This window comes from Trachemys scripta, chromosome 5, assembly GCF_013100865.1.
Source record: "Trachemys scripta elegans isolate TJP31775 chromosome 5, CAS_Tse_1.0, whole genome shotgun sequence".
In the NCBI taxonomy this organism is placed as follows: Eukaryota; Metazoa; Chordata; order Testudines; family Emydidae; genus Trachemys; species Trachemys scripta.
The window spans coordinates 73,627,652-73,651,730 of record NC_048302.1 but is presented as its reverse complement, the minus strand read 5'-3'; the positions used below and the strand labels follow the sequence as shown (position 1 = coordinate 73,651,730).

The window sequence follows — 24,079 nt, the reverse complement described above, 5'->3', positions numbered from 1 at the left end:
TTTTTACATGCTTTTTTTGGATGTGACATACTGGTAAGAATGTGTGTAGTCATGAATTTGACAGTACTGCTATAATAGGCAGGATAAGGAAGGGGCCAGCAGTGGATCGTAAGGCAAGGGGGATTATAAATCTAATAAAAAGTTGATAAGAAGCCTCCTTTTAGGGGTCTGTGTTGAACTCTTAGTGAAGACCCAGGAGGTCTCTCTGGTGATAACTATGCTTGAGAGAGGCAGACATCAGTTTAGAATTCATTTTAATAGCACAAATCTTTAAACTAAAAGTGGACTTGTCCTTTGACTTGACCTATTCTGCTAATCCCTGTGCGAACCAAATCTTAGAGTTATTTTTTCCAACTGAAGCAAGAGTCTAAATGTTAATAGTTTGGCTAGTTTGCACTGAATTAGATTACATCATTCTTCCCATGGCAGCTCCCTAGATAGATGTCCATTTCATCAGGTTGGACGATCAGTGAATCTGATTTCTGATTATTTATTTTTAATCCACAACAGTAGACAAATCTATTTACAATCTTTAGAAACTCTGTTGCAAATGATCACTTAAAAATATTCACGGTAATTTAATACTCCTAAAAGTTGTTGGACTCACAGGACTGTAGAATAAAAGTCCTCTGTTTGTTAACAGAAAAGGTACAGCACAGGCAGTGGTAATTCAGACTTCTCTAATAGAAAAAAAGAATCCCTTTGCCCATTCAGTCCTTGGTTTCTGATGAGACTGCCAACAAAAGGACCCATTACCGCCCAATACCTTTAAAGGGACACTGTCATCAAAATTGGGACAAAATTCACATTGTAAAAACTAACTTCTATAAAACCTGAGATCACTAGTACTAGTTATACAATTTTTTAAATCATTAACCAACATCACCTTGAAGTGTTTGAAACCTAAACACTGTAGCACTAACAACCTGAAAGTGAAATTGAATATACATAAAGGTTAACTGACATTACTGCATTTCACTAGCCAATCTAAGAGAAATGTGGGAAGTAAATAAAGAACAGAAATAAGAAGTAAATTGAATTTTTAAAATTCTTAACTTTAAGGGTTGCATTGTTACTATAATTAATTACTGTGTTTGTTTATAACAGATGTTTGAAGTTGAAAATGTCTAATAAATGGTAGAAATCTGACCTTTGCTTTTCTTATTAATTTAATAAAACAGTGCATTTCTAGACTTACCGTAGACTGCTTCTTTATAACATTAGTGAAGATAAAGCATAGGTTGTTTTATTTACCGCAACTTTACTCCCATTTTACATTGGTGCTACTCCAAAGTACGTAACAATCCAATGGTGTTACACCAGCATAAAATATAAAAGCCGTGGAATCAAGCCCACTTAATTTAGGAGCAGAACCAGACCATGGGCCTTTCTTGTGCTTGGAACTATTTGATAAATTTTCCCTATTCTGCATATGTCTTAAGTGTTTTGAAACTTTAAAAAAAACCTGTAAATGTTAAGTGGTAACTACATTTCACATTGCTTGTATGTTAGGAGTATAAAACAGTTTAACATAAAAGATCATAGGGTTAGCAAGTGTATTCCATCTCAGTGCTAATTCATTGTTACGTTGCACAATCCCATCAGTGGAAACTATTGGAGTTTAAAAACTAAGGACCAAATTTTAATAGATATTTAGGTGCCTTAAGGTGCAGATAGTCCCCAACTGGGATTTGCAAAAGCACCTAACTTCCATCAAAATCAATGGGAATTAGGCACCTAGATGGGATTTTAAATCGCAATAAGTGCCTAATCTGCACATCAGATGCCTAAACACCTTTACATATTTGGCCTGAATATACTTGTGATAACTTGTCAGGAGATTTCCATGAACTGAGTCTCACAGCAAGAATCTTTATTGTTAAAATGACTTCTCCTGATTTTATTCTGCATCCAGAGGAAAAGTCTTGGATTAAGTAATTAAAATGATTTCCCCTTCTTTCCTGTTGTTCATCCCAACCTCACCCATTCCACCTTGTATCATTTTTAAGAGTCTTGCTCAATATTGTTGCTTGTTTTACAGAAAAACAGAAATGTTTTGTGCCCAAGTGGGACATCAGATATTATTGTCCAACATTACTGTAATCACAATAACAAATATTAAGAACACCGATGGGACTTTAAAGGTTACCATAAAACTGATGCAAAGTGAACAACACTACCAAAAAAATCATGCTGCAGAACACAATAAAGATGTTCCCTTCACACAGAAGTGTTTTGACTGAAATCCAGTATTACTGTTTTACACATCTTTGTAATTGCTTAGCCAATATTCCACCTTGTAAAAGTACCACTTTTTAAACTATTCTTAATACATGACCTTTTGATGAGGATAGTACCTTGCAAATATTAATTTTTGGTTTTAAAACTATCAGCAAGTCTGCAAGTCATTTTCCCTGGAACAATGTGTTCTTTATGTACTTTCTGCTTTTTAACTTTCTCTTTACCTCCCAAATACTCTAATGTGCAAATGGTAGAGACACGTGAAAGACTTTGTAATGCAGGAAAAAATGCTATTTTAATGGAAGGTATAAATACCTAATTCTTATACTCATCAGGTGCATAATGATAATTTACTAAGTCATTAATACTGAACACTGATGTAGAACAAGAATCAAGATTTTATCTCATTTACATTTCGTTTTGTACACACAGTTTTTCTTTTCAAGTATACTCTGTTTTATAAGCGGTTCTTTTCTCTTTTCCCTTTCTGTAGTTATTTGAGATTACTGTGCCGCTGTCTCATGGCCCTAAACCTGTAACAGTCAGTTTTGCTAATCATACATCCTGTCGATGCATGTCTAAGCTGGATGTTTACAGACAAGTTCATTCAATCATTAGACGCTCCTTGCCAGCAACGCAACCACAGTAAGTATATGAGTTGCATATTTCCTTATGCCTTATCATAAAGCCTGTGTACAGTAGCTTACTATTTGTTGTGGTAATTCAGGCAATAGAACTCGGTTAATTGTGAATACTAATATGCATTTCAAGAACAGCTTTAGGAAATATACTAATAAGGAAAATATATTGTTTTCATTGTTTTACATGGGAGGAACCCTATTAGTGGTGTTAGCACAGTATATTTAAGCAGTGATGTAATCTAGGGGGCTGAACCCACTGTCATTCAAATCAAAGGGAGTTTTGCCATTGACTTCCATGTAGGGTGACCAGATGTCCAGATTTTATAGGGACAGTCCTGATTTTTGGGTCTTTTTCTTATATAGGCTCCTATTACCCCCCACCGCCATCACGATTTTTCATATTTGCTGTCTGGTCACCCTACTTCCATGGGAGGAGGATTGCAATGCAGTGTTGTAGTGCAGCTATTGATTTTTAAATAAAACTAGTATATAAAATGATTACATATGATCAAATCATAAAGTACTGTACCACACAGTTTGGGTTATGACTAGTCCCTAATCAGCCAAATCATGGACTTGCTTATTCATTTTAATAATCATTATAATTTTCTTTATAAAGCATCAAGCTGCAAAAGCAGTCAGGTTGCTGAACAATAGTCAAAACTGTTTTTCATTCATTACAGAACAATCTACCTCTTCAAAATTACAGACATGGTGGGTAAACAAAAACAAAACAATAAATTTCACTCACTTCTTTCCTCAGGCAAACTCCCACTGATTCCAGTGAGAGTTTGTCTAAGTGTAGACTGAGCATGGACCTCAGAATTTAGCAGAATACAGTTGTTGTACCTGAAAACAGTGGTACCATGCTGATCAACTCCAGAAATGATTTGAACCATAAAAGGAATATAAAATAGCCTATTTAAGAAGAAATATAGAAAGAACATGAAAACTAAGACACCCATTTAACATAGCTCTGTAAGTACCAGTCAACATTTCTATTACAACCTCTGGGTGTCTACATTCCTTTGCTGTGATGCCTACAAAAAATTGACCGTGGTTAGGCTGCTGGCATGCTAAGACCACAGCCTATCATGCTGACCAATATTATCTCACCGTTTATTTGTATCCCCTCAACTAGCTGTATCCATCTGTCACCTCTTGCTTATACTTAGATCATAAGCTCTTTGGGGCAGGGACTGTCTTTTTTGTTTTGTGTTGGACCAGGACTCCATTGAGCTCTTACAATGACTGAGGATCCTGGGTGCTATGACAGTACAAATTATTAATTATAAAATTTGTGGATTATAAGGCCAGGAGGGACCACTGAGACCATCTAGTACGACCTCCTGCATAACACAGGCCCTAGGACTTCCTGTTTGGATGTTTTTCTAAAAGATTATGCTCTAGAGTCTAGTTCAATCTTGATTTAAAAATTGCAGTGATGGAGAATCCGCCACTGTGACGGGTTGGATCACAGAAACCCCCTTGGGAGCTGCCACCCGATGTGCAAAGACTACCCCTGCTTCTGTTTTCCCTGCCAGCTCAGGACTCCAGCACCCTGTCTTGCTGAGCCAGACACTCCCGTCTGGCTCCAGACACAGATCCAGGGTCTGAATCTCCTGTCCCAAAGCTGCAATTTACCTGAAAACAGCTTACAGAAGTGCGCTTGTCTTTAGCACTCAGATGCCCAACTCCCAATGGGGTCTAAACCCAGATAAATCCGTTTTACCCTGCATAAAGCTTATGCAGGGCAAACTCGTAAATTGTTCGCCCTCTATAACACTGATAGAGAGATATGCACAGTTGTTTGCTCCCCCAGGTATTAATACATACTCTGAGTAAATTACTAAATAAAATGTGATTTTATTAAATACAGACAGTAGGATTTAAGTGGTTCAAAGTAGTAACAGACAGAACAAAGTAAGTCACCAAGCAAAATAAAATAAAATGCGCAAATCTATGCCTAATCAAACTGAATACAGATAATCTCACCCTCAGAGATGCTTCAGTAAGTTTTTTCTCAGACTGGACACCTTCCAGGCCTGGGCACAATTCTTTCCCCTGGTACAGCTCTTGTTGCAGCTCAGGTGGTAGCTAGGGGATTCTTCATGATGGCTCCTCTCACTCTCTGTTCTCTTCCCCCCTTTATATATCTTTTGCATAAGGCGGGAACTCTTTGTCTCTCTGGGTTTCCACCCCCCCTCACTGGAAAAGCACCAGGTTAAAGATGACTCCAGTTCAGGTGACATGATCACATGTCACTGCAAGACTTCATTACTCACTTGCCAGCACACACATATACAGGAAGACTCACAGGTAAATACAGCCATCTGCAGACAATGGGAGTCATCAAGATTCCAAACCATCATTAATGGTCCACACTTTACACAATTACAATAGGCCCTCAGAGTTACATTTTATATTTCTAGTTTTAGATACAAGAGTGGTACATTTATACAAATCAAATGATCATACTCAGTAGATTATAAGCTTTGCAATGATACCTTACAAGAGACCTTTTGCATGAAACATATCCCAGTTACGTTACATTCACTTATTACCATATTTTCTCTAAAACTATCTCAGTTACATTATATTGACTTATTATCAAGTTTTTATAAAACCATATAGACTGCACAACGTCACAGCCACAATGCTGGGTAAATTGTCCCAATGACTGATTACTGTCACAGTTAAAATTGTTGCATGTTATTTCCAGTCTAAATTTGTCTAGCTTCAACTTGCAACCATTGGATCCTGTTGTACTTTTCTCTGCTAGATTGAAGAGCCATCTATTATCAAATTTCTGTTCTCTATGTAGGTACTTAGACTATGAGCAAATTATCCCTTAACCTACTCTTGATAAACTAATCAGATTTCGCTCTTTCTCACTAGGGGTATATCTACACTGCAGTTGAAGAAAGTGATTGCATCTCAGGTAGACATACATGCGCTAGCTTTAATCTAGCTAGCATAGCTAAAAATAGCAGTGAAGCCACACCAGTGCAGACTAGGAATGCAAGCACTCACCTAGGGTTCCAAGCAGACTTGTACAGCCCATGCTGAAGCCCACACCGCATGGTTCCACTGCTGTTTTCAGCTGTGTTGGCTAAACTAAAGCTGGCATAGGTAGATGCACCCAAGTTGCAATCACACCTTTTATTGTAGTTTTTTCCAATTGTTTAATCATTCTCGTGGCTCTTTTCTAAATCTTCTCCAGTTTGTCAACCTCCTTCTTGAATTCTAGACACAGTACCCCAGCAGCAATCACACTAGTGCCAAATAAAGAGGTGTATAAGCTCTATTCTCACTTGATATTCCTCTGTTTATACATTGAGGGTCACATTGAGCCCAAAATCTTTTTCAGTATTGCTTCCCAGGATAGTCCCATGTCCAATAAGTATGGCCTAAATTCTTTCAATCTAGATGTGTGATTTTACATTTGACCATATTGAAACACACATTGTTTGCTTGGACCTAGCTTATCAAGTGATCCAGATGGCTCTGTATACATCGCTTGTCCTCTTCATTATTTATCACTTCCCCAATCTTTCTATCATCTGCAAACTTATTAGTAATGATTTTGTTTTCTTCCAGGTAATTGATAAAAGTCTGAAATAGTGCAGGGCTAAGACCCAAGCCAGCAGGACCTCCCTAACTACACCCACCTAAGGATGATTCCTCACTCACAGTTACATTTTGATACCTTTCAGTTAGCCAGTTTTAATATGTGTTTATGTTGATTTTATATCATTCTAGTTTTTTTTATTCAAAGTGTTACAAGGTACCAAGTCAAATGCCTTTCAAAAGTTTAAGCGTATTACATCATCACTATTGTCTTTATCAATCAAGCTTGTCATCTCATAAAAATACCAAGTTAGCTTCACCAGATCTGCTTTTCATAAACTCATGTTAATTGTCATTAATTATATTACATTGCTTTAATTCTTTATTAATCAAGTCCCATATCAGCCATTCCATTATTTGCCAAGAACAAGCGTGTAATTTCCTGGGTCATCCTGTTTAGCCTTTTTAAATATTCATGCAACAATTGCTTTCTTCCAGTCTTCTGGAACTTCCCCAAGACTTATAGACAATCAACATTAATGGCCCAGAGAGCTCCTCAGCCAGCTCTTTTTAATACTCTGATTCAAGTTATCCAAACCTGCTGATTTAAAATGGTCTAACTTTAGCAGCTGTGTATAACATCCTTCTGAATTACTATTGGAATGGAAAGTGTTTCATCATCACCACATGAATACTTCATCTGGCTTTCCCAAATACAGAAGAGGAATATGTATTGAACCCTTCTGCATTTTTATTAACAATTCTAGCATTTCCATCTAGTAATGGACTATTTCATTGTTAGGATTACTTTTGTTCCTAATATTTTTTGTCCTTAACTCTGATGGTCATTGATTTCACCTTGGATCTTTTTGCTTCTCTGATCAATTTTCTACAATTGCATTCTCTTAATTTATATTCATCACTAAGGCTAAGATTTTGGCAGGGATATTTTTAGTAAAAATCGCGGACAGCTCACAGGTAAAGCAGAAAATGTCACGGAAGCTGTGACCTGTCCCTAACTTTTACTAAAAATATCCCTGACGAAATGGGGATCTGTGGATCCCCACACTTCTTCCTATAGCAGCTGGGAGCTTGGGGCTTCCCTCGCTGCCTCCCTCTGGGAGCTCAGGGCCTTTTTCCCTTACACATCATAGATAGGGCTTAAAGAATCAGTCATCCCTGTTCCCTCATATGATTTGGTGGTCTGTAGCAGACACCAGCTAGTACTCATCTTGTGCTTTACCTGGTAAACACTGAAATATTCAAGATCATTGCTTCTGAGTTGTCTGCGACTCAAACAGGTAATATCATTTATGACAGAATGACACTATATATCTTTTTTGAGATGGGGCGACCACATCTGCATACAGTATTCAAGATGTGGGCGTACCATGGATTTATATAGAGGCAATATGATATTTTCTGTCTTATTATCTATCCCTTTCTTAATGATTCCTAGAATTCTGTTTGCTTTTTTTGACTGCCACTGCATATTGAATGGATGTTTTCAGAGAACTATCCCCAAAGAATCCAAGATCTCTTTCCGGAGTGGTAACAGCTAATTTAGACCCTATCATTTTATATGTATAGTTGGGATTATGTTTTCCAATGTGCATTACGTTTCATTTATCAACATTGAATTTCATCTGCTATTTTGTTGCCCAATCACCCTGTTTTGAGGGATCCTTTTTTAGCTCTTCGCAGTCTGCCTGGGATTTAACTATCTTGAGTAGTTTTGTATCATCTGCAAATTTTGCCACCTCATTGTTTACCTCTTTTTCCAGATCATTTATGAATATGTTGAATAGGATTAGTCCCCAATAGGAGGTACCACTAGGTTGAATTTATGCTCATAAATAATCTATTTAAATTTCTCTTGCTAATTACTGAGGGTCCTAGCATGGGTGGATAAGTAATTAAGAATTCATTATTAAGAATAAGAATTCTTAATTCCCTATCTACCCATGCTAGGACCCTTCCTCTTCTCTTGGTGCCTCGATTAATTTTGTTATCAACATCCTGATCTTGTTCTAAATGAATGGTCATTAGTTCCCCCTTTTCATCCTCTCCTTTTGTTATTAGCTTATTGCTCTCCTGACTAATCCACCCATGCTGGCCCCTACAAGATTGGAATGGGTTTTAAAAAGCAATTGAAAAAAGGAGATAGCAATTTTTATTAATTTGGATGGGAGTTTTTCCTCATGCTGGGGTCTGAATTTATCTAGCTTCAACATCCAGCCTTAAGATCTTTCTCTGCTAGAGTGATCAGCCCATTATCAAATAGTTGTTCTGCACGTAGATATTTCTAGATTGTAATCAAGTCACCTTTTAACCTACTCTTTGTGAAGCAAAATAGAGTGAGCTCTTTGAGTCTATCACTATAAAGCATTGTAACAGGGTTCTAGCTGGGTCTAGGCATCAGCTCTCACCTGATCTAGCATCCCCCTCTATCACTCACTTGCCCCACAGTTCCTCTCATGCTCCAGGACTTAGGGTGCTCTCTCTTCCTGACTCAGCCCTAACACCAGGTCATTATATAGTTTTCCCCTTCTGAGGTAACAAATTCCCACTGGACAAACTGTCCATATGCTGTCCCAGGCTGTCTTCTATTCCAATTCACCAGATCCTGTGCCACTTTCCCAGTGACTGGCCAAGGAACCAAGGCCTTCCTTCCACACTGGGTTCCAGCCCAGAGACCCTATAACCAGTAGCCAAGGTCTGCACAGTCCCACTCTTCTCTGCTGTTTTCCTAGGCTTCTTCCTACCCCATTTCTCAGGTCTTCACTCTCCAACGTCTCTGGCTTGACCCTTTATTCATAGATTCATAGATTCTAGGACTGGAAGGGACCTCGAGAGGTCATCGAGTCCAGTCCCCTGCCCGCATGGCAGGACCAAATACTGTCTAGACCATCCCTGATAGACATTTATCTAACCTACTCTTAAATATCTCCGGAGATGGAGATTCCACAACCTCCCTAGGCAATTTATTCCAGTGTTTAACCACCCTGACAGTTAGGAACTTTTTCATAATATCCAACCTAGACCTCCCTTGCTGCAGTTTAAACCCATTGCTTCTGGTTCTATCCATAGAGGCTAAGGTGAACAGGTTTTCTCCCTCCTCCTTATGACACCCTTTTAGATACCTGAAAACTGCTATCATGTCCCCTCTCAGTCTTCTCTTTTCCAAACTAAACAAACCCAATTCTTTCAGCCTTCCTTCATAGGTCATGTTCTCTAGACCTTTAATCATTCTTGTTGCTCTTCTCTGGACCCTTTCCAATTTCTCCACATCTTTTTTAAAATGCGGCGCCCAGAACTGGACACAATACTCCAGCTGAGGCCTAACCAGAGCAGAGTAGAGCGGAAGAATGACTTCTCGTGTCTTGCTCACAACACACCTGTTAATACATCCCAGGATCATGTTTGCTTTTTTTGCAACAGCATCACAGTGTTGACTCATATTTAGCTTGTGGTCCACTATAACCCCTAGATCCCTTTCTGCCGTACTCCTTCCTAGACAGTCTTTTCCCATTCTGTATGTGTGAAACTGATTTTTCCTTCCTAAGTGGAGCACTTTGCATTTGTCTTTGTTAAACTTCATCCTGTTTAACTCAGACCATTTCTCCAATTTGTCGAGATCATTTTGAATTATGACCCTGTCCTTCTTTTGGAGCTAGTATCCAAGGGCTTATTCTCCCCTGTAGGCATCCTCTTCACCACCTCTCTGCTCCAGAGTCTTTCCTTGCACCTCCATCCTGCTCTCAACTTCCAAGCTTTATACTAACCAGCCTGCTCCTGCCCAGCTAAACTTCATGGTAGGTTAAGCCTGGCTGTTCCTCCAGGTGCAGCCTGTCATGGGGCTAATTGGCTCTTTTTTACCTACTCAGGCCTTGTCAGGTAGACACCCCTCACAGGCATGTTTTTCTAATACTTTACCCATTCTTGTGGCTCTTCTCTAAACCTTCTCCAATTTATCAACATCTTTCTTGAATTATGGGCATCAGAATTGGACACACTGTTCCAGCAGCAGTCACACCAATGCTAAATACAGAGGTAAAATAACCTCTCTACTCCTACTCGAGATTCCCCTATTTATGCATCCAAAGCTCACATTAACTCTTACTGACCTCAGTATCACACTGGGTGTTCATGTTCAGCTGTTTATCCACCCTCTACCCCCAAAAAAATCTTTTTTCAGAGTCATTGCTTCCCAGAATAGAGTCCCCCATCCTGTAAGTATGGCCTATATTCTTCCTAAATGTGTACATTAACATTTAGTCATAAAAAAAAAAAATTATTTGCTTGTAGCCACTTTACCAAGTGATCCTGATCACACTGAAACAGTGACCTGGTTTTCATTATTTACCACTTCCTCAATTTTTGTATCATCTGCAATCTTTATCAGTGATGGTTTTTTGTTTTCTTACAGGTCACTGATAAAAATGTTAAACCATATAGGCCCAAGAACTGTTTCCTGCAAGACTCCACTGGAAACACACCTGCTTGATGACTATTCCTCATTTACAGTTACATTTTGAAACCTATCAGTTAGCACACACATTGAATGGATTAAAAACTGACATTTATATCATTCTATTCTTTTAATCAAAATGTCATGCAGAACCAAGTCAAATGCCGTACAGAAGTCTAAGTATATTACATCAACACTATAACCTTTATTCATAAAACTTGTAATCTCAAAAAAAATCAAGTTAATGCAAATCAAACTAAGTACATTACCCTTTAAATATATTAGAATATGACCATTTGTGTATATAATCCCACAGTTTGGATTCTCTGGCAATAACATGTTGAAATCTTTTTTGTCGGTAGATCAGATACTTTTGCTGTTGTTTTGCCATAAGATCAGAATAGTCTTCTATGCAGAGAGACCAACTCTTTGTAAAAAGTGGTCGGAATGTTTTTCCCCCTATATCTATGGCTTCCCTACAGAAGTGGACTTTACGTTGAGTAATATTAGAAGTGCTGCCTTATCTTATAACTTGTAAGTGCTCCACTAACATTTTTGCCTCCTTAAAAAGCTGTGCTATTCTGATCATATCAGCTGTTAGCAAATGCTGAATGAGCTTCATTTTATCTTTAGTGGTCCTAATGATAAGTACTGAATGTAAAATATTCCAATTCAGTTTTGCAGCCAGTTGCTTAGAAAACCAAGAAAATGTTTTTCATTCTCAAATATTTTAAAATATTCTCTTTTACATTTTTAAGAGGCCCAGTTCCCAGTTTGAAACCTCCTTTTCTGACTTAACAAATCTAGTTTTCTAAAAAAATTAGAGATGTAACAAAAATATCACAAATAGTCATGTATTTTCAGTTCAGGGATGGATTTCAATTCAAGGAAATTTTCCAAAATGGAAAAACATTTCCACCTTCAATTAGGATTAAGTGAATTCTGAACATGTTAAAAAGACAGAGCTCGACTGGACTTGCTGAAAACTTTTCATCAGTCATTCCAGTGCTAATTACTCACACCTTTTTCTCTTAATGCCTATAATGCTTTAAATGAGTCAAATTGTACTTGTCCTTGAACCTGTCTTCCCAATTGGCAGCCCTCTAGTGAAGCAGAGCATCATGACATTTTTATTACATGTACTGCACTAAATCATAATTTATGTGTAGTAGTATATACATCCTTAGATGAAATTGGATCGCAAAACCCAGTATGTTTTATAATCAGTTTTTCATATATGGAGAAGAAAATAACCTATACAGTGCAATATGCTGGTAACAATATGAATGAAATCAAAGCTTTCAACAGTTACATTTCTAACAGGAGAATGCCTGTTATCCATATATAAAGATACTTATCTTTTGTATTTTTATGGTAATAAACAAACAGTGTATTTCATCCATAGGTGTCACGTGGCAAACAAAACTTGTCCAAAGAATCTTATCTGGAATAATCAGATTTGCAGATGTCTGGCGCAGCATGACTTCAGTTTCTCTTCCCAACATGGAGATACTGGTAAGCAGTTATATTTTATAGGATTAAACGTAGTTGTTCTGTGCTGATTTATAGAAAAAGAAAACAATACACCATGCAAATTAAACAGTTTGAATATTTTTAATTCTTTGTAATTCATTGTTTACAGAATGGCATTTTAGATAAGTAACACGCATTCTCAGTTCGGATTATATTTTCATCATTTTAAAATTGGATTTATCATAATTCCTTAATAAAAAAAACGTGAAATACACAGATGGGTTCTCCATTTTTAGTAATGTGTGGATTTCGATTTTTTTATGTTTGCTGTATTCCTAGACACTGCTGACGAATTCCATGATATCTGTGGACCTAACAAAGAGCTTGATGAAGAAACCTGTCAATGTGTTTGCAAAGGGGGTGTACGGCCTTCAAGCTGTGGACCCCAAAAAGAATTAGATAGAACATCGTGCCAGTGTACATGTAAAAACAAACTTTTGCCTAGTTCCTGTGATCCCAACAAAGAATTTGATGAAGATAAGTGCCAGTGTGTATGTAAAAGAACCTGCCCCAAACATCAGCCACTAAATTCTGCAAAATGTATCTGTGAATGTATAGAATCTCCAAACAAATGCTTCTTAAAAGGAAAAAGGTTTCATCACCAGACATGCAGGTGAGTTAAATGACTAAAAGATTATGTAATCCAATTGTATAGCATTTAGGCTGACCAGACAGCAAGCGTGAAAAATCGGGACGGAGGTGGGGGAGGGGTAATAGGAGCCTATATAAGAAAAAGCCCCAAATATCAGAACTGTCCCTATAAAATCGGGACATCTGGTCACCCTAATAGCACTGGACAGGGACTAAAAATGTTGGGGTACCTTTGCCATGGAATTACTTTATGATCGAGAGCTTTATGATTTGCCTATCTGTAAAAGGACAGTCTGAGGGTTAATGAGTATTTGAAAACCACATTGGATTCTTGGATTCTATAGATATTTACTGTGATTTCAGGTAGAGAAAACAACATGAATTTACACTCTTTTAGTAGGTCTTTTGGCTGAGACATACTGTAAAACCAAATTCTAGACTATTTGTGGTCCTTAAAAATCCCAGTGTACTTTTCACTAGAGCTGGAATATTCAGTATCCTAGCCAACCCAATTGCCCATATTATCCTTTAAAATGGGATTCGGGTCAGCAAGCAGATTGTAAATTTGATAATGTTCATGTTCATATTGCATACAAGATTTTTCTCTTGGCTAGCAGTATAATCAAAGCCACTCAATTTGGAAATATTTCACAATTCTGAAAATCAATTTTTCTTATGCTTCCTACATCATCACTATCAATTAAAATGCAGTGATCTATCATGTAATTTTGTTGAGGTAATTAATTATTACAGGAATATATAAGGCATCTGTCACTATCGTATCTTGTTTGGCTGCTTTGCTGAAACACTATTAATTCTGCAGTGTTGAAAACAGTGAAGTCTTGTTTCTTCTTCGAGTGATTGCTCATGTGTATTCCACAGTAGGTGTGCATGCCGGGAGTTTTTCCCTTTGCAGTACCCGTACTGAGGGAGCACCGCTGCGATCCCTGGAGTGGCACGTCTATATCACCCACCCTCAGTTCCTTCTTGCCACCAGTGAAGGTGGTCGGAACTTTGTGCTCCAGCTCCACTGCAGCCTTTCTATTCCTTAGTGGTACCGTTCGCTACAGTTAGCGGTTTTCAGTTGTTAGAGTGGGCTCGGGGCATGCCCCGTGCCCCAGGTTTCAAGTCGTGCGACTCTTGTCGCCGTTCCATGCTGAGTGTCTCCGCTGCTTGGGCAAAACTCACGTGATCTGCAGGTCATTCAAACCACGGACTAAGAAGGAGAGGGACATCAGGCTTCGAACTCTCCTTATGGAATTGGCACTGGCCCCAACTCAGTGCGCAGCGACGCCTCCTCCAAGAAGCAAGGGAGGGGCTCTTCCTCGCAGTGGTGCCGAGAGAAGGAAAGGGGAGAGGCTGGTCCCGCGTTGGGCAGCCCTTGGTCCCCCCCAGGCCCAAAAGCTCCGACTCGTGCTGAGCGGAGCAGCCTGGCACCATCCACACACGCATTTCTTGCGGCCAGGATGCCATCGACACCGGAGGCTCTACAGGCTGCACGAGACATTCTGATCCTACCGGTACCTGGGGCGCCACCGGTGACGGGCACTCAGTCCTGCAGCAAGCCACTGCTGGGTGCTCGTCAGACCTCCCCAGCGCGGCACAGCTCCCACTCCGAGGACCACTCCCTGCCTCGTTCGACACACAGCGGCCTCTCAACTCGCAGCTTCCGCCCACCCTCGATGCCAACCAGGCTAATCGGTTCACCGCCTGGGCAGGAATCTCAGGGTCCCTCCATGCTGCGCAGGCACCAAGACAGGAGCTGGAGATGCTCGTCCTCGTGGCGCAGTTACCATAGACGGTCTCGGCGCGACCAACGTCGGTGCTCCTGCTCAAGTTCCCACTCTGCCAGACATCGCACACGGGACTCTCCTTGCGATTCTCCGGCTCCCGGTGCCGAGGTGATTACTGAAGCTGCACTTCTGATGGGTATTGGTCCTCGACGCCGAGGTCCCAGTCCCGTGGAAGACAGCGGTTGCAGGCACCGTCGTTCCTACCACTCCTATGGGACCACGTGCTCGACGGTGGCCTTGGCACCCATCTCCGGGGCCGCGCGGCTCAGCTGGACCAGCCAGCACACCAGGCCCTCAACTTGGACAGTGGCAAGGGACCCCGTGGCAGGAACAGTGGTGCCTAATGGGCACTGTGGCCACCAGTGCCCTCCCGGACAGGAACCCGCTTGGTGGCCGGGGCGTCCCAGTCTCCATCTCAGCCGAGGGACAAATTGGCAGGTCATGAGTCAGCAGCTCCACGCCGGGACTCTGACCTGGGGGTCGATCCTCCGATACCAACCAAGGCCCACAGCGCCCGATGACACCATAACGACACTTCTGCACTCTCTCCCGCAAGAGGATTTTAAGGTGCGTCAAGAGCTGCTAAACCAGGTGGTGTCCAACCTCCTGCAGGCTGAGGAGATGGAGGGCCCATCCGACTCCCTCTTTAATGTACTGTCTTCCTCGGCACCGGGCTGCGTGGCACTACCCCTTCCCCAGGGGGTAGCCAACATCTCCAACACCTTGTGGCAAACTCCTGGCTCCTTGGCCCCGATTTCCAAGAAGGCTGAGAGGAAGTACTTCATGCCAGCCAAGGACCACAAGTACCTCTATTCTCACCTGGCACCTAACTCACTAGTGGTGGAATCTGTGAACCACCAAGAGCGACAGGGCCAGCCCGCACCCACTCCCAAGAACAAAGACGCCAGAAGACTGGACTCCTTTGGTAGGAAATTTTATTCCTCTGCAAGTTTCCAACTCAGGGTCGCCAATCATCAGGCCTTGCTGAGCCAGTATGACTTTAAGCTATGGGAGTCCCTGCCAAAGTTCGAACCTCTTCTCCCGGAGCAGGAGAGAAAGGACTTTAAGGCTCTGGTGGATGAGGGGGCGACGGCGGCCAAAGCGGCTCTTCAGGCTGCATCGGACAAAGTGCATGGCTGTGGTAGCGGCCTACCTCAGACGGGAGGGGGTACAGATCTTTCCATACCTGGATGATTGGCTTCTCAAGGGCAACTCTCGGTCCCAGGTAAGGGCCCACGTGGAGCTGCTCCTGTCCACATACATCGATCTCAGCCTAATGGTGAAGGAGACCAAGTCAACATTAGTTCCAGTGGAGCGCATAGAGTTCATTGGGGCCCTGCTGGACTCCTCAAGGGCCACAGCCTCTCTCCCACTGAGCAGGTTCAAGGCCCTAAAAGATCTCATCGCCTCGGTCACGGCTTTCCCGGTGACAATGACGAGAGCATGCCTTCAGATCCTGGAGCACATGGCGGCATGCACGTATGTGGTCCGCCACGCCAGGCTCCAGCTGAGGCCCCTCCAGCTCTGGCTAGCCTCCCAGTTCTCCCAGGCCCGGGACGAGCTAGACAAGGTTCTCACGGTGCCATCCCAGATACTTGCCTACCTACAATGGTAGTCTTACCCAAGCAATATGCTGCAAGGGATTCCCTTTCGGGATGTGACACCATCTTTAGACTGGTGTCCGATGTGTCAGACTTGGCCTGGGGAGCTCACACAGGGAACATGCAAACCCAGGGGATCGGGTTGACCTCAGACTTGTCCCTCCACATAAATGTCAAGGAGCTCAGGGCAATGCGGTTGGCATGTGTTGCCTTCAACATGCACCTTCGCGGCAAAGTGGTCAGAGTCCTGACCGACAATACCACCGTAATGTACTATATCAACAGGCAAGGCGGGACTCGTTCCTCAGCCCTCTGCTGGGAAGCCCTGAGCCTATGGGAGTTTTGTATAGCCCACGATATCTCCCTGAGGGCGTTCCACTTACCAGGCATCTGCAGTACACAAGCCGATCACCTCAGCAGGGTTTTCTCCCCCCAGTACAAGTGGTTGCTCCATTCGGAGGTCACTCACCGGCTCTTCTGAGAGTGGGGAGCTCCTCAGGTCCACCTCTTCACAACCCGCCAGAATCGGCGTTGCCCCCGGTTCTACTCCAGGGGGGGAGTAGATAGGGGCGCAATCTCAGATGCCTTCCTCCTGCAGTGGTCAGGCCGGCTTTTCTACGCTTTCCCACCGTTTCCCCTCATCAGCAAAGTCCTGCAAAAAGTAAAGACAGACAAAGTGCATGTCATCCTTATAGCCCCAGCGTGGGCCTGCCAACACTGGTATGGGACCCTCCTGCACCTTTTGGCGGCCCCTCTGAGGAGGCTGCCACTTCTCCCGGACCTCCTTTCTCAGGACGGAGGCCACCTCCTCCATCCCAATCTGGCCACACTCCACCTGCCAGCGTGGCTGCTCAGTGTCTAGACGAAGAGGTGTTCGGAGGAGGTCAGGCGGGTCCTCCTGGAAAGTAGGAAGCCGTCCACACGCTGGACATACCTGGCGAAGTGGTCCAGATTCTCCAGGTGGGCAGGGGAGCGGGGAGCCTCCCTGTCGTCCGCACCGCTCCAGCTCATCCTTGAGTACCTCCTGTCCCTTAGGACCCAAGGGTTGGCACCCGCCTCTGTCAGGGTACACCTGGCGGCCATATCGGCCTTCCACCCACCAGTGCAAGGGCACTCGGTCTTTTCTCATTCTATGACCTCCAGCTTCTTGAGAGGCCTTGACCGTTCATTCCCTTATGCTAGACCCTCTGTACTGCAATGGGACCTAAACCTGGTGTTGTCCCACCTCACTGGGCCTCCCTTTGAGCCCTTGGCTACGTGTTTCTGGACTCACCTCTCATGGAAGGTAGCCTTCCTTGTATCAATCACTTCGGCCTGTCGTGTCTCGGAACTCAGGGCCCGGACCTCGGAACCCCCATATACGGTCTTCCAGAGGGATAAAGTCCAGCTTCGCCCTCATCCAGCATTTCTCCTGAAGGTGGTCTCCACCTTCCATATGAAACAGAACCTGTCTTTCTTCCCTTGCTCTGTCCTAAGCCCCATTCCTCCAACAAGGAACACTGCCTTCACATGCTCGATGTGCGTAGGGCGCTGGCCTTTCATCTGAATCGGACCAAGCCATTCCGGAAATCCTCGCAACTTTTTGTTGCCTCGGCCAAGCGTGTGAAGGAGTAACCAATCTCTACCCGGCGTCTTTCCCGCTGGATCACCTCGTGCATTCGCACGTGCTATGATCTGGCAGAGGTTCCCCTGCCCCCCATCATCAGGGCGCACTCTACGAGGGCTCAGGCCTAATCGGCTGCGTAGGTAGCCCATGTCCCTATCCAGGACATCTGGAGGGCGGCTACTTGGGCCTCAGTTCACACGTTTACTTCACATTATGCGATCGTCTCCCAAACTAGGGATGATGCCGGGTTCGGTAGGGTGGTTCTGCATCCTGGGAACTCATAACTCCTACCCACCTCCAAGAGATATAGCTTGGAATCACCTGTGGAATACACATGAGCAATCACTCGAAGAAGAAAAGACAGTTACCTGTTCCATAACAGCTGTTCTTCGTGATGTGTTGCTCATGTCTATTCCACATCCCGTCCTCCTTCCCCTCTGTCAGAGTTGTCCGGCAAGAAGGAACTGAGGGTGGGGGGAGCACGCAGCTCCCCTTATAGCGCGATATAGAGGCACCACTCCAGGGGTCGCAGTGGTGCTCCCCCAGTACAGGTACTGCTAAGGGAAAAACTTCTGGCACCGGTGCACATGGTGAGTACACACACCTACTGTGGAATAGACATGAGCAACACATCTAGAAGAACACCAGTTACGGAACAGATAACTGTCTTTTTTTTTTTTTTTTTTTTTTTTTTTTTTTTAAGTAAAGCTAAGCAGATATAACTCAGATAATACAGCTTGGAGAAACAAGATCACTAAGTTCATTAATACTAGTAGTAATAATAGTAATAATAAATATTCATAGTATGAGATACATATTTGTTCAGTTACCTAAAACCATTGAAATGGTTACAAAATTAACATTTTAATTTATTTATAAATATTCTGGCAGCACCTAAAAGGCCCCAAACAGCACTGGTGGATATAGAATAGAATATGGATCCTGCCCTGAAGATTTTAATATCTAAAATGACAAACATATCAAAATACAGCTCACATGGTACATCTCTACTCCCTCCATTCTATGTTCAGCAATAGCTCCTGGCCACTCCTCGTCCCTGACTTAATAGGAAATAAAGGCAATTACCACCAGGCATTTGGCACCCTCTAGGATGGGGGCTAAAGGTCATCAGTGTCTAGTATAAATTCCTTCTGGGGTGCAGTGCAAATTACACTTTGAATTGTGGTCCATGCACCACAGGAATAAAGTTCACTGGTAAGAGATACATTTAGTGATCTTCTTCAACCACAGAATGTGCCTCTTTAGCGGTGTTATGCACCAGAAAACAACATTAAAAGAATATTAAGGTTGCAAAGTCAAGCACTCAAAAGTTAGGAAATGCCAGAATTAAGTTTGCCTGTGCAACCCCCTTGTGCATGTGCATTATGATACAGTCTTTAATTGTAGAGCCACATACTGTATTTTCCAGAGGACTCCTGCCTTGGTCAGTGCACAGGCTGGACAGTGCTCAATTAATGAGCAGCTATTCAATATTTTGTTTTCTCCTCATTGTCCAGTGCCTTATTTACCGCATACCATTCAAACCCTGCTCTGAAAACAGTTATTCACTTCCTCATGTGCTTTTCTATGGTGTTCTTCACTATAGTATCCTAGTGCTTCACATTTCTGTAAGGAGAGGAGCGGGAGGTGGTATCCCCACACTGTCAGAGTCCCAATTTCCAGTCTCTCTCCCTCCACAGTCCTAGTCACCTTGCCCAGCCAGTCCCAGGTCCCCACTCCTGGCTCCTCACCTGACATTTCTTTCCCCACCTCCACTCCCTGGCCCAGTCTCTTTGTCCAATCAGTCCCAGTTCTCCCCCCACACACCTCCTTGTCACATCTGTCTTCCTACCCCTCACCCAATCTCAGTGTTCCCCCAGCCAACTGGCTCCCAGTATCCCTCTCAGTTTCCCTTCCCAGCTCTGTGTCCCCACCAGCTCCCATTTCCTAATCTGCCTCTTTGCCCAGCAAGTCCTATTTGCAGCCTCTTCCCCCCAGCTCCAGTCTCCTTGTCCACTCAGTCCCAGCTTGTCTCCCCCTCTCTAGTCCCAGTCTCACCAGATTCCTGGTCCCAATTTACTCCTTTCCTTTCCCCCTGCTTCAGCACTTTAACCAGACTGCCCCCTCCTCCATGCTGCCTGGGTACAGGAGATTTGGGCTACCTTCTCTTAATTCCACAGCCTAGGCCCAATCTCCCAGCTCAGAGAAGCTGGAAGCAGCATTTACAGGGAAAGTCTGGCTTTGCCCTTGTAAAAATGTAGGCTGGAGCAGGCCTGGTCACTCTGTGGGGATGGCAGCACATGGGCAGTCTGGTCAGCACTAAGAGTTGTGAAAGGACCAAACATGCTCCATGAGGACAGAATCTTCTGAGATTCTAGTTCTCTTCTACTGGGCATGCGCCTGCTATGATTTTTCTAAGGCTTGTAACTTGAAATGATACAGGCAGAATCCCTTTTGGGGATGGCAAAAGGCACATCCTTGAGACAAGGTGATTCCCCCAGCAAATTGCTAGGATCTGCTCCAAAGCATGGGGACATGTACAGCTGCTTGAAAGAAAGGTCCCCAGAAATTTTTTTTAACATGGGGAAAAATTGTTTGCCCCTAGCCTCATTCTCAGAAATGCCTGAAGCATTTTGGCTGAATTTTTCTGAAAAAGAGTCAGGTTGAGGCAGACACTTGATGCATAAAATCAGTCCAGATGGTTAAGGTTTGACAGAGTTATAAGCAACTGAAAGCACGGTCTTAGAATGAGAAGTATTGCTCAACCTTAACAATAGGTAACAATATCAACACCATGTATAACTAACTGTTCTTCCCTCACACTCTTACCTATACAGACTATCAGCATAGCTAGGTTGCCATAATTATGCCAGCAACCACATAGCGTAGACACTGCCAACAATGATGGAAGGGGTCTTTTCATTGGTGTAGGAACACCACATCCCCAACCAATGGTAGCTACACCGATGGAAGAATTCTTCCATCAACATTGGAGGTTAGGTCACTATAGCTATATTGGTCAGGGTTGTGGATTTTTCACACCCCTGACTGACATAGCTATGTTGGCCTAACTTAAGTGTAGATCAGGCCTAATGCCAGATTGTTTTGATGAGGGCAGAGAGATCTGTGGCCCAGATGAAAGCATCCAGACGGCAGTATCCTGTCTGTTTGACAGCCCTTATCTACTATTTTTTTCATTTATGTTGCCCAACTGCTTTGCTAGGGTTAGGCATCCTGGGAAATGCAACATGCAAATAGGTAAGTTTTTTGGCTTTGCCTTAAAGATCAGTGCTTCAGATGGTATGACCTTCTAGTGGGAATTCAGACAAACGCTTTGAAATCTTTAAATGAAAGGCACTATAGAAGGACAAAACATCATTGTAACATGCAGCTCAGAAGGCAAATTCTACATCCACTTCACCCCCATTTTTTTATCCACAGAAGATTAATTTTCCCAGTCCAAACTTATTCCAGATTCTTTTTTTGCTGGCACTATCAGGGATGGTATACAGGAGGATAGGTGCATTTCTATCAAAGAGCCACATTATTTTGGTTAGGGGTCAGCTCTGCCTCTCTTGCTTCAGCATCCTCAACACCTTTCCAACATTAACACCCCCACCCCAAACTTCAGGTGTTGTATATTTTACAAAATGTTTAGCATTAGGCAAAAGGATCAATGTGATCTTTTACAGAAATTCCATGAAAGTTGTTAAATTTTTCCGAGATAGCTCTAGAGTTTGTCCTAAGTGACATGATATAACATGAACCTCGGAATTACATAAAACCTACTAATGAATCAGACCACTGTGACAAATTACACTGAAATATCTGAACAAGATATGGCTAGTCAATAACTACCATTACTGCTGTGTCTTCCTCATTCTTTACTGATTTCTTCATATTCATGTTCATTGGTTTAATTAATTGGCTTGCATTAATGTAATTGTAATCCAATATCTCATTTTATAAACACATTACTGTAAAGTGGCAAGTCAATGTCCAAAATAAGCATGCAATGTGCTAAACCATCTGCAATGATAATTAGAGTATGCATAGTCTAAAAAACAGAAAAAATTGCCTGGGGAAGAGAATATTAAAAGTACCTCAATAGTATATTATGTAGTATCTGTAAACAGAAATATATAGCAAGAATTATTACAATAGAACATCATTATACCAGTATGTTTCATAAAACAGAGACACATTATTTAAAGACAAGTTTAAAATATAACTGTTGAAACTTGAAACATATACTTTTCTCTCGAGTCGCTGCCAATGTCTGAAAAAAGCCACAGACTAGTACTTTGTCTCCATTACACACCAGAGGTTATTTGGCATTGTTATTGTAAGGTTATTTTAGGTCAAGCTGTTAAAAAAAAAAAATGAGGTGGGGGGAGAGAAGCCAAGAAATTAGCTTTGTACAACTCCTTGTACAAGCAAATATCCACTAATGAGGAACATCTTGTTTATAGATGTAATCTGTAGTTTAATGATCTATTTTCATTAAAGTTATTTCAGTTAATATTATTGTTATTGTTACCCTTTCTTTTCCTTTAAAATTTACCATATACATATGGGCCTGGATCCTACAATAAAAATCACACAGTGCAATACAGCAAACAGACTCTCACTGAACTCACTGGGGATCTGTGGAAGTATACAGGTGTTCCCTGTGCAGTTCTCAGTGCAGGATTAGGGTCATAGTATAGAAAATCTATCTTTTCTATTATGAAAATAGCTGGTAAATATACAGAAAAAAGTAAAGTATTCTGACCTGTAACATCAACTCGTTAGGGAATGCTGGCTCAAGCTAGGAGACATTCAGTAGTGGCATACTAAACAGAGTTGCCTACTAGAAAAAAATGTTAGAAGTATTTGCCAGAATAATATACCAACGTGTACTCTAGCTTAGAATGTAATTAGAGCTGGGTAAGTAAGTATTAATGAATATTCATTTGAATAAAACCACAGAGTGACCTCAGCAGTATTTGTAACCCTATTTATTTGCTTTTCATTGCAAGAAAATTCACAGAAATGGAAGATAAGGAATATTCATGCACATATGTAATACTCAGACCCATCTCCAATAAAATATATCTTTATAGGATTTAAGTGTTCTCTGGTATAAGTGCAGCATAAGTGTACACAGTCAGATGTATATTTCTCTTTGATTCTTGTGCCTGCCCCATTTTACCAATGGCTTTTTGTTTCCTTCCTCCAGTTGCTACAGACCACCGTGTACAGTTAGAACGAAACGCTGTGAGCCTGGATTTTATTATAGTGAAGAAGTGTGCCGTTGCGTACCCACATATTGGAAAAGACCGCTTATTAATTAGTGAAGAAAGCACTACTTGCCATTTTGGTGTACATTTTTCCATTAAAAAAACAACTGCGTTAACATTGGAATTAACTGTGCACCAGAGACACTGTGGGATTCACAGAGACAGACACATTGTGCTTTTTCCCCAAGAAATGTGGAAAGCACATGTAGACAATAATGGGGCTCATGTTGTGTAAAGAACTCACTAAGGACTTGTTTTCTGCCAATGACAAAACAGCCTTGGTTTTCCTCCTTGTGATTTTTTTTTAAAGAGATAATGACTATATAATTTATTTCCACTAAAAACATTGTGCAGCATTCCTGTTTATAGCAGTAACAATTGTTAAAGCTCACTGTGATCAATATTTTTATATCATGCAAAATATGTTTAAATAAAATGAAAATTGTATTATATAGTGGTGAGACTGTTTAATTGATTATTTTATGACCCAGTCTGTACAAACCAACCACAGCTCAACAACGTGAATGGTGGTCCTTAAAATAGTTTCTGGAAATCCAGAGCTAGAATTCCTATCCAATAAAAATAAGTGATTTTATGAAAGAAAGTGTAAGTGAGGCAGCAGTGAACTTTTTGTATCTGGTTAAAATATCTAGGCTGAGCTATTAAAAAAAAGTTATATTTACAACATCTATGTCCAGTGATATTTTACTATTTACACAAACTAGCTAAGCATGGGTGATATTTCATAAA

The 24,079-nt window shown here is 41.9% G+C and overlaps 1 protein-coding gene across 2 annotated transcripts in view; it reads left to right on the top strand.

Annotated features, from left to right (window-relative positions):
- Nucleotides 1–23,781, top strand: part of VEGFC (vascular endothelial growth factor C) — a 121,531-nt gene extending 97,750 nt beyond the window's left edge. For both annotated transcript variants that reach the window (XM_034772565.1, XM_034772566.1), the window contains exons 4-7: nucleotides 2,735–2,886; nucleotides 12,329–12,438; nucleotides 12,736–13,069; nucleotides 23,269–23,781. In XM_034772565.1, the coding sequence (XP_034628456.1) occupies nucleotides 2,735–2,886; nucleotides 12,329–12,438; nucleotides 12,736–13,069; nucleotides 23,269–23,383 (711 nt within the window). In that variant the 3' untranslated portion in view covers nucleotides 23,384–23,781. The remainder of the gene's footprint in view (nucleotides 1–2,734; nucleotides 2,887–12,328; nucleotides 12,439–12,735; nucleotides 13,070–23,268) is intronic.
- The last annotated feature ends 298 nt before the right edge of the window (nucleotides 23,782–24,079 follow it).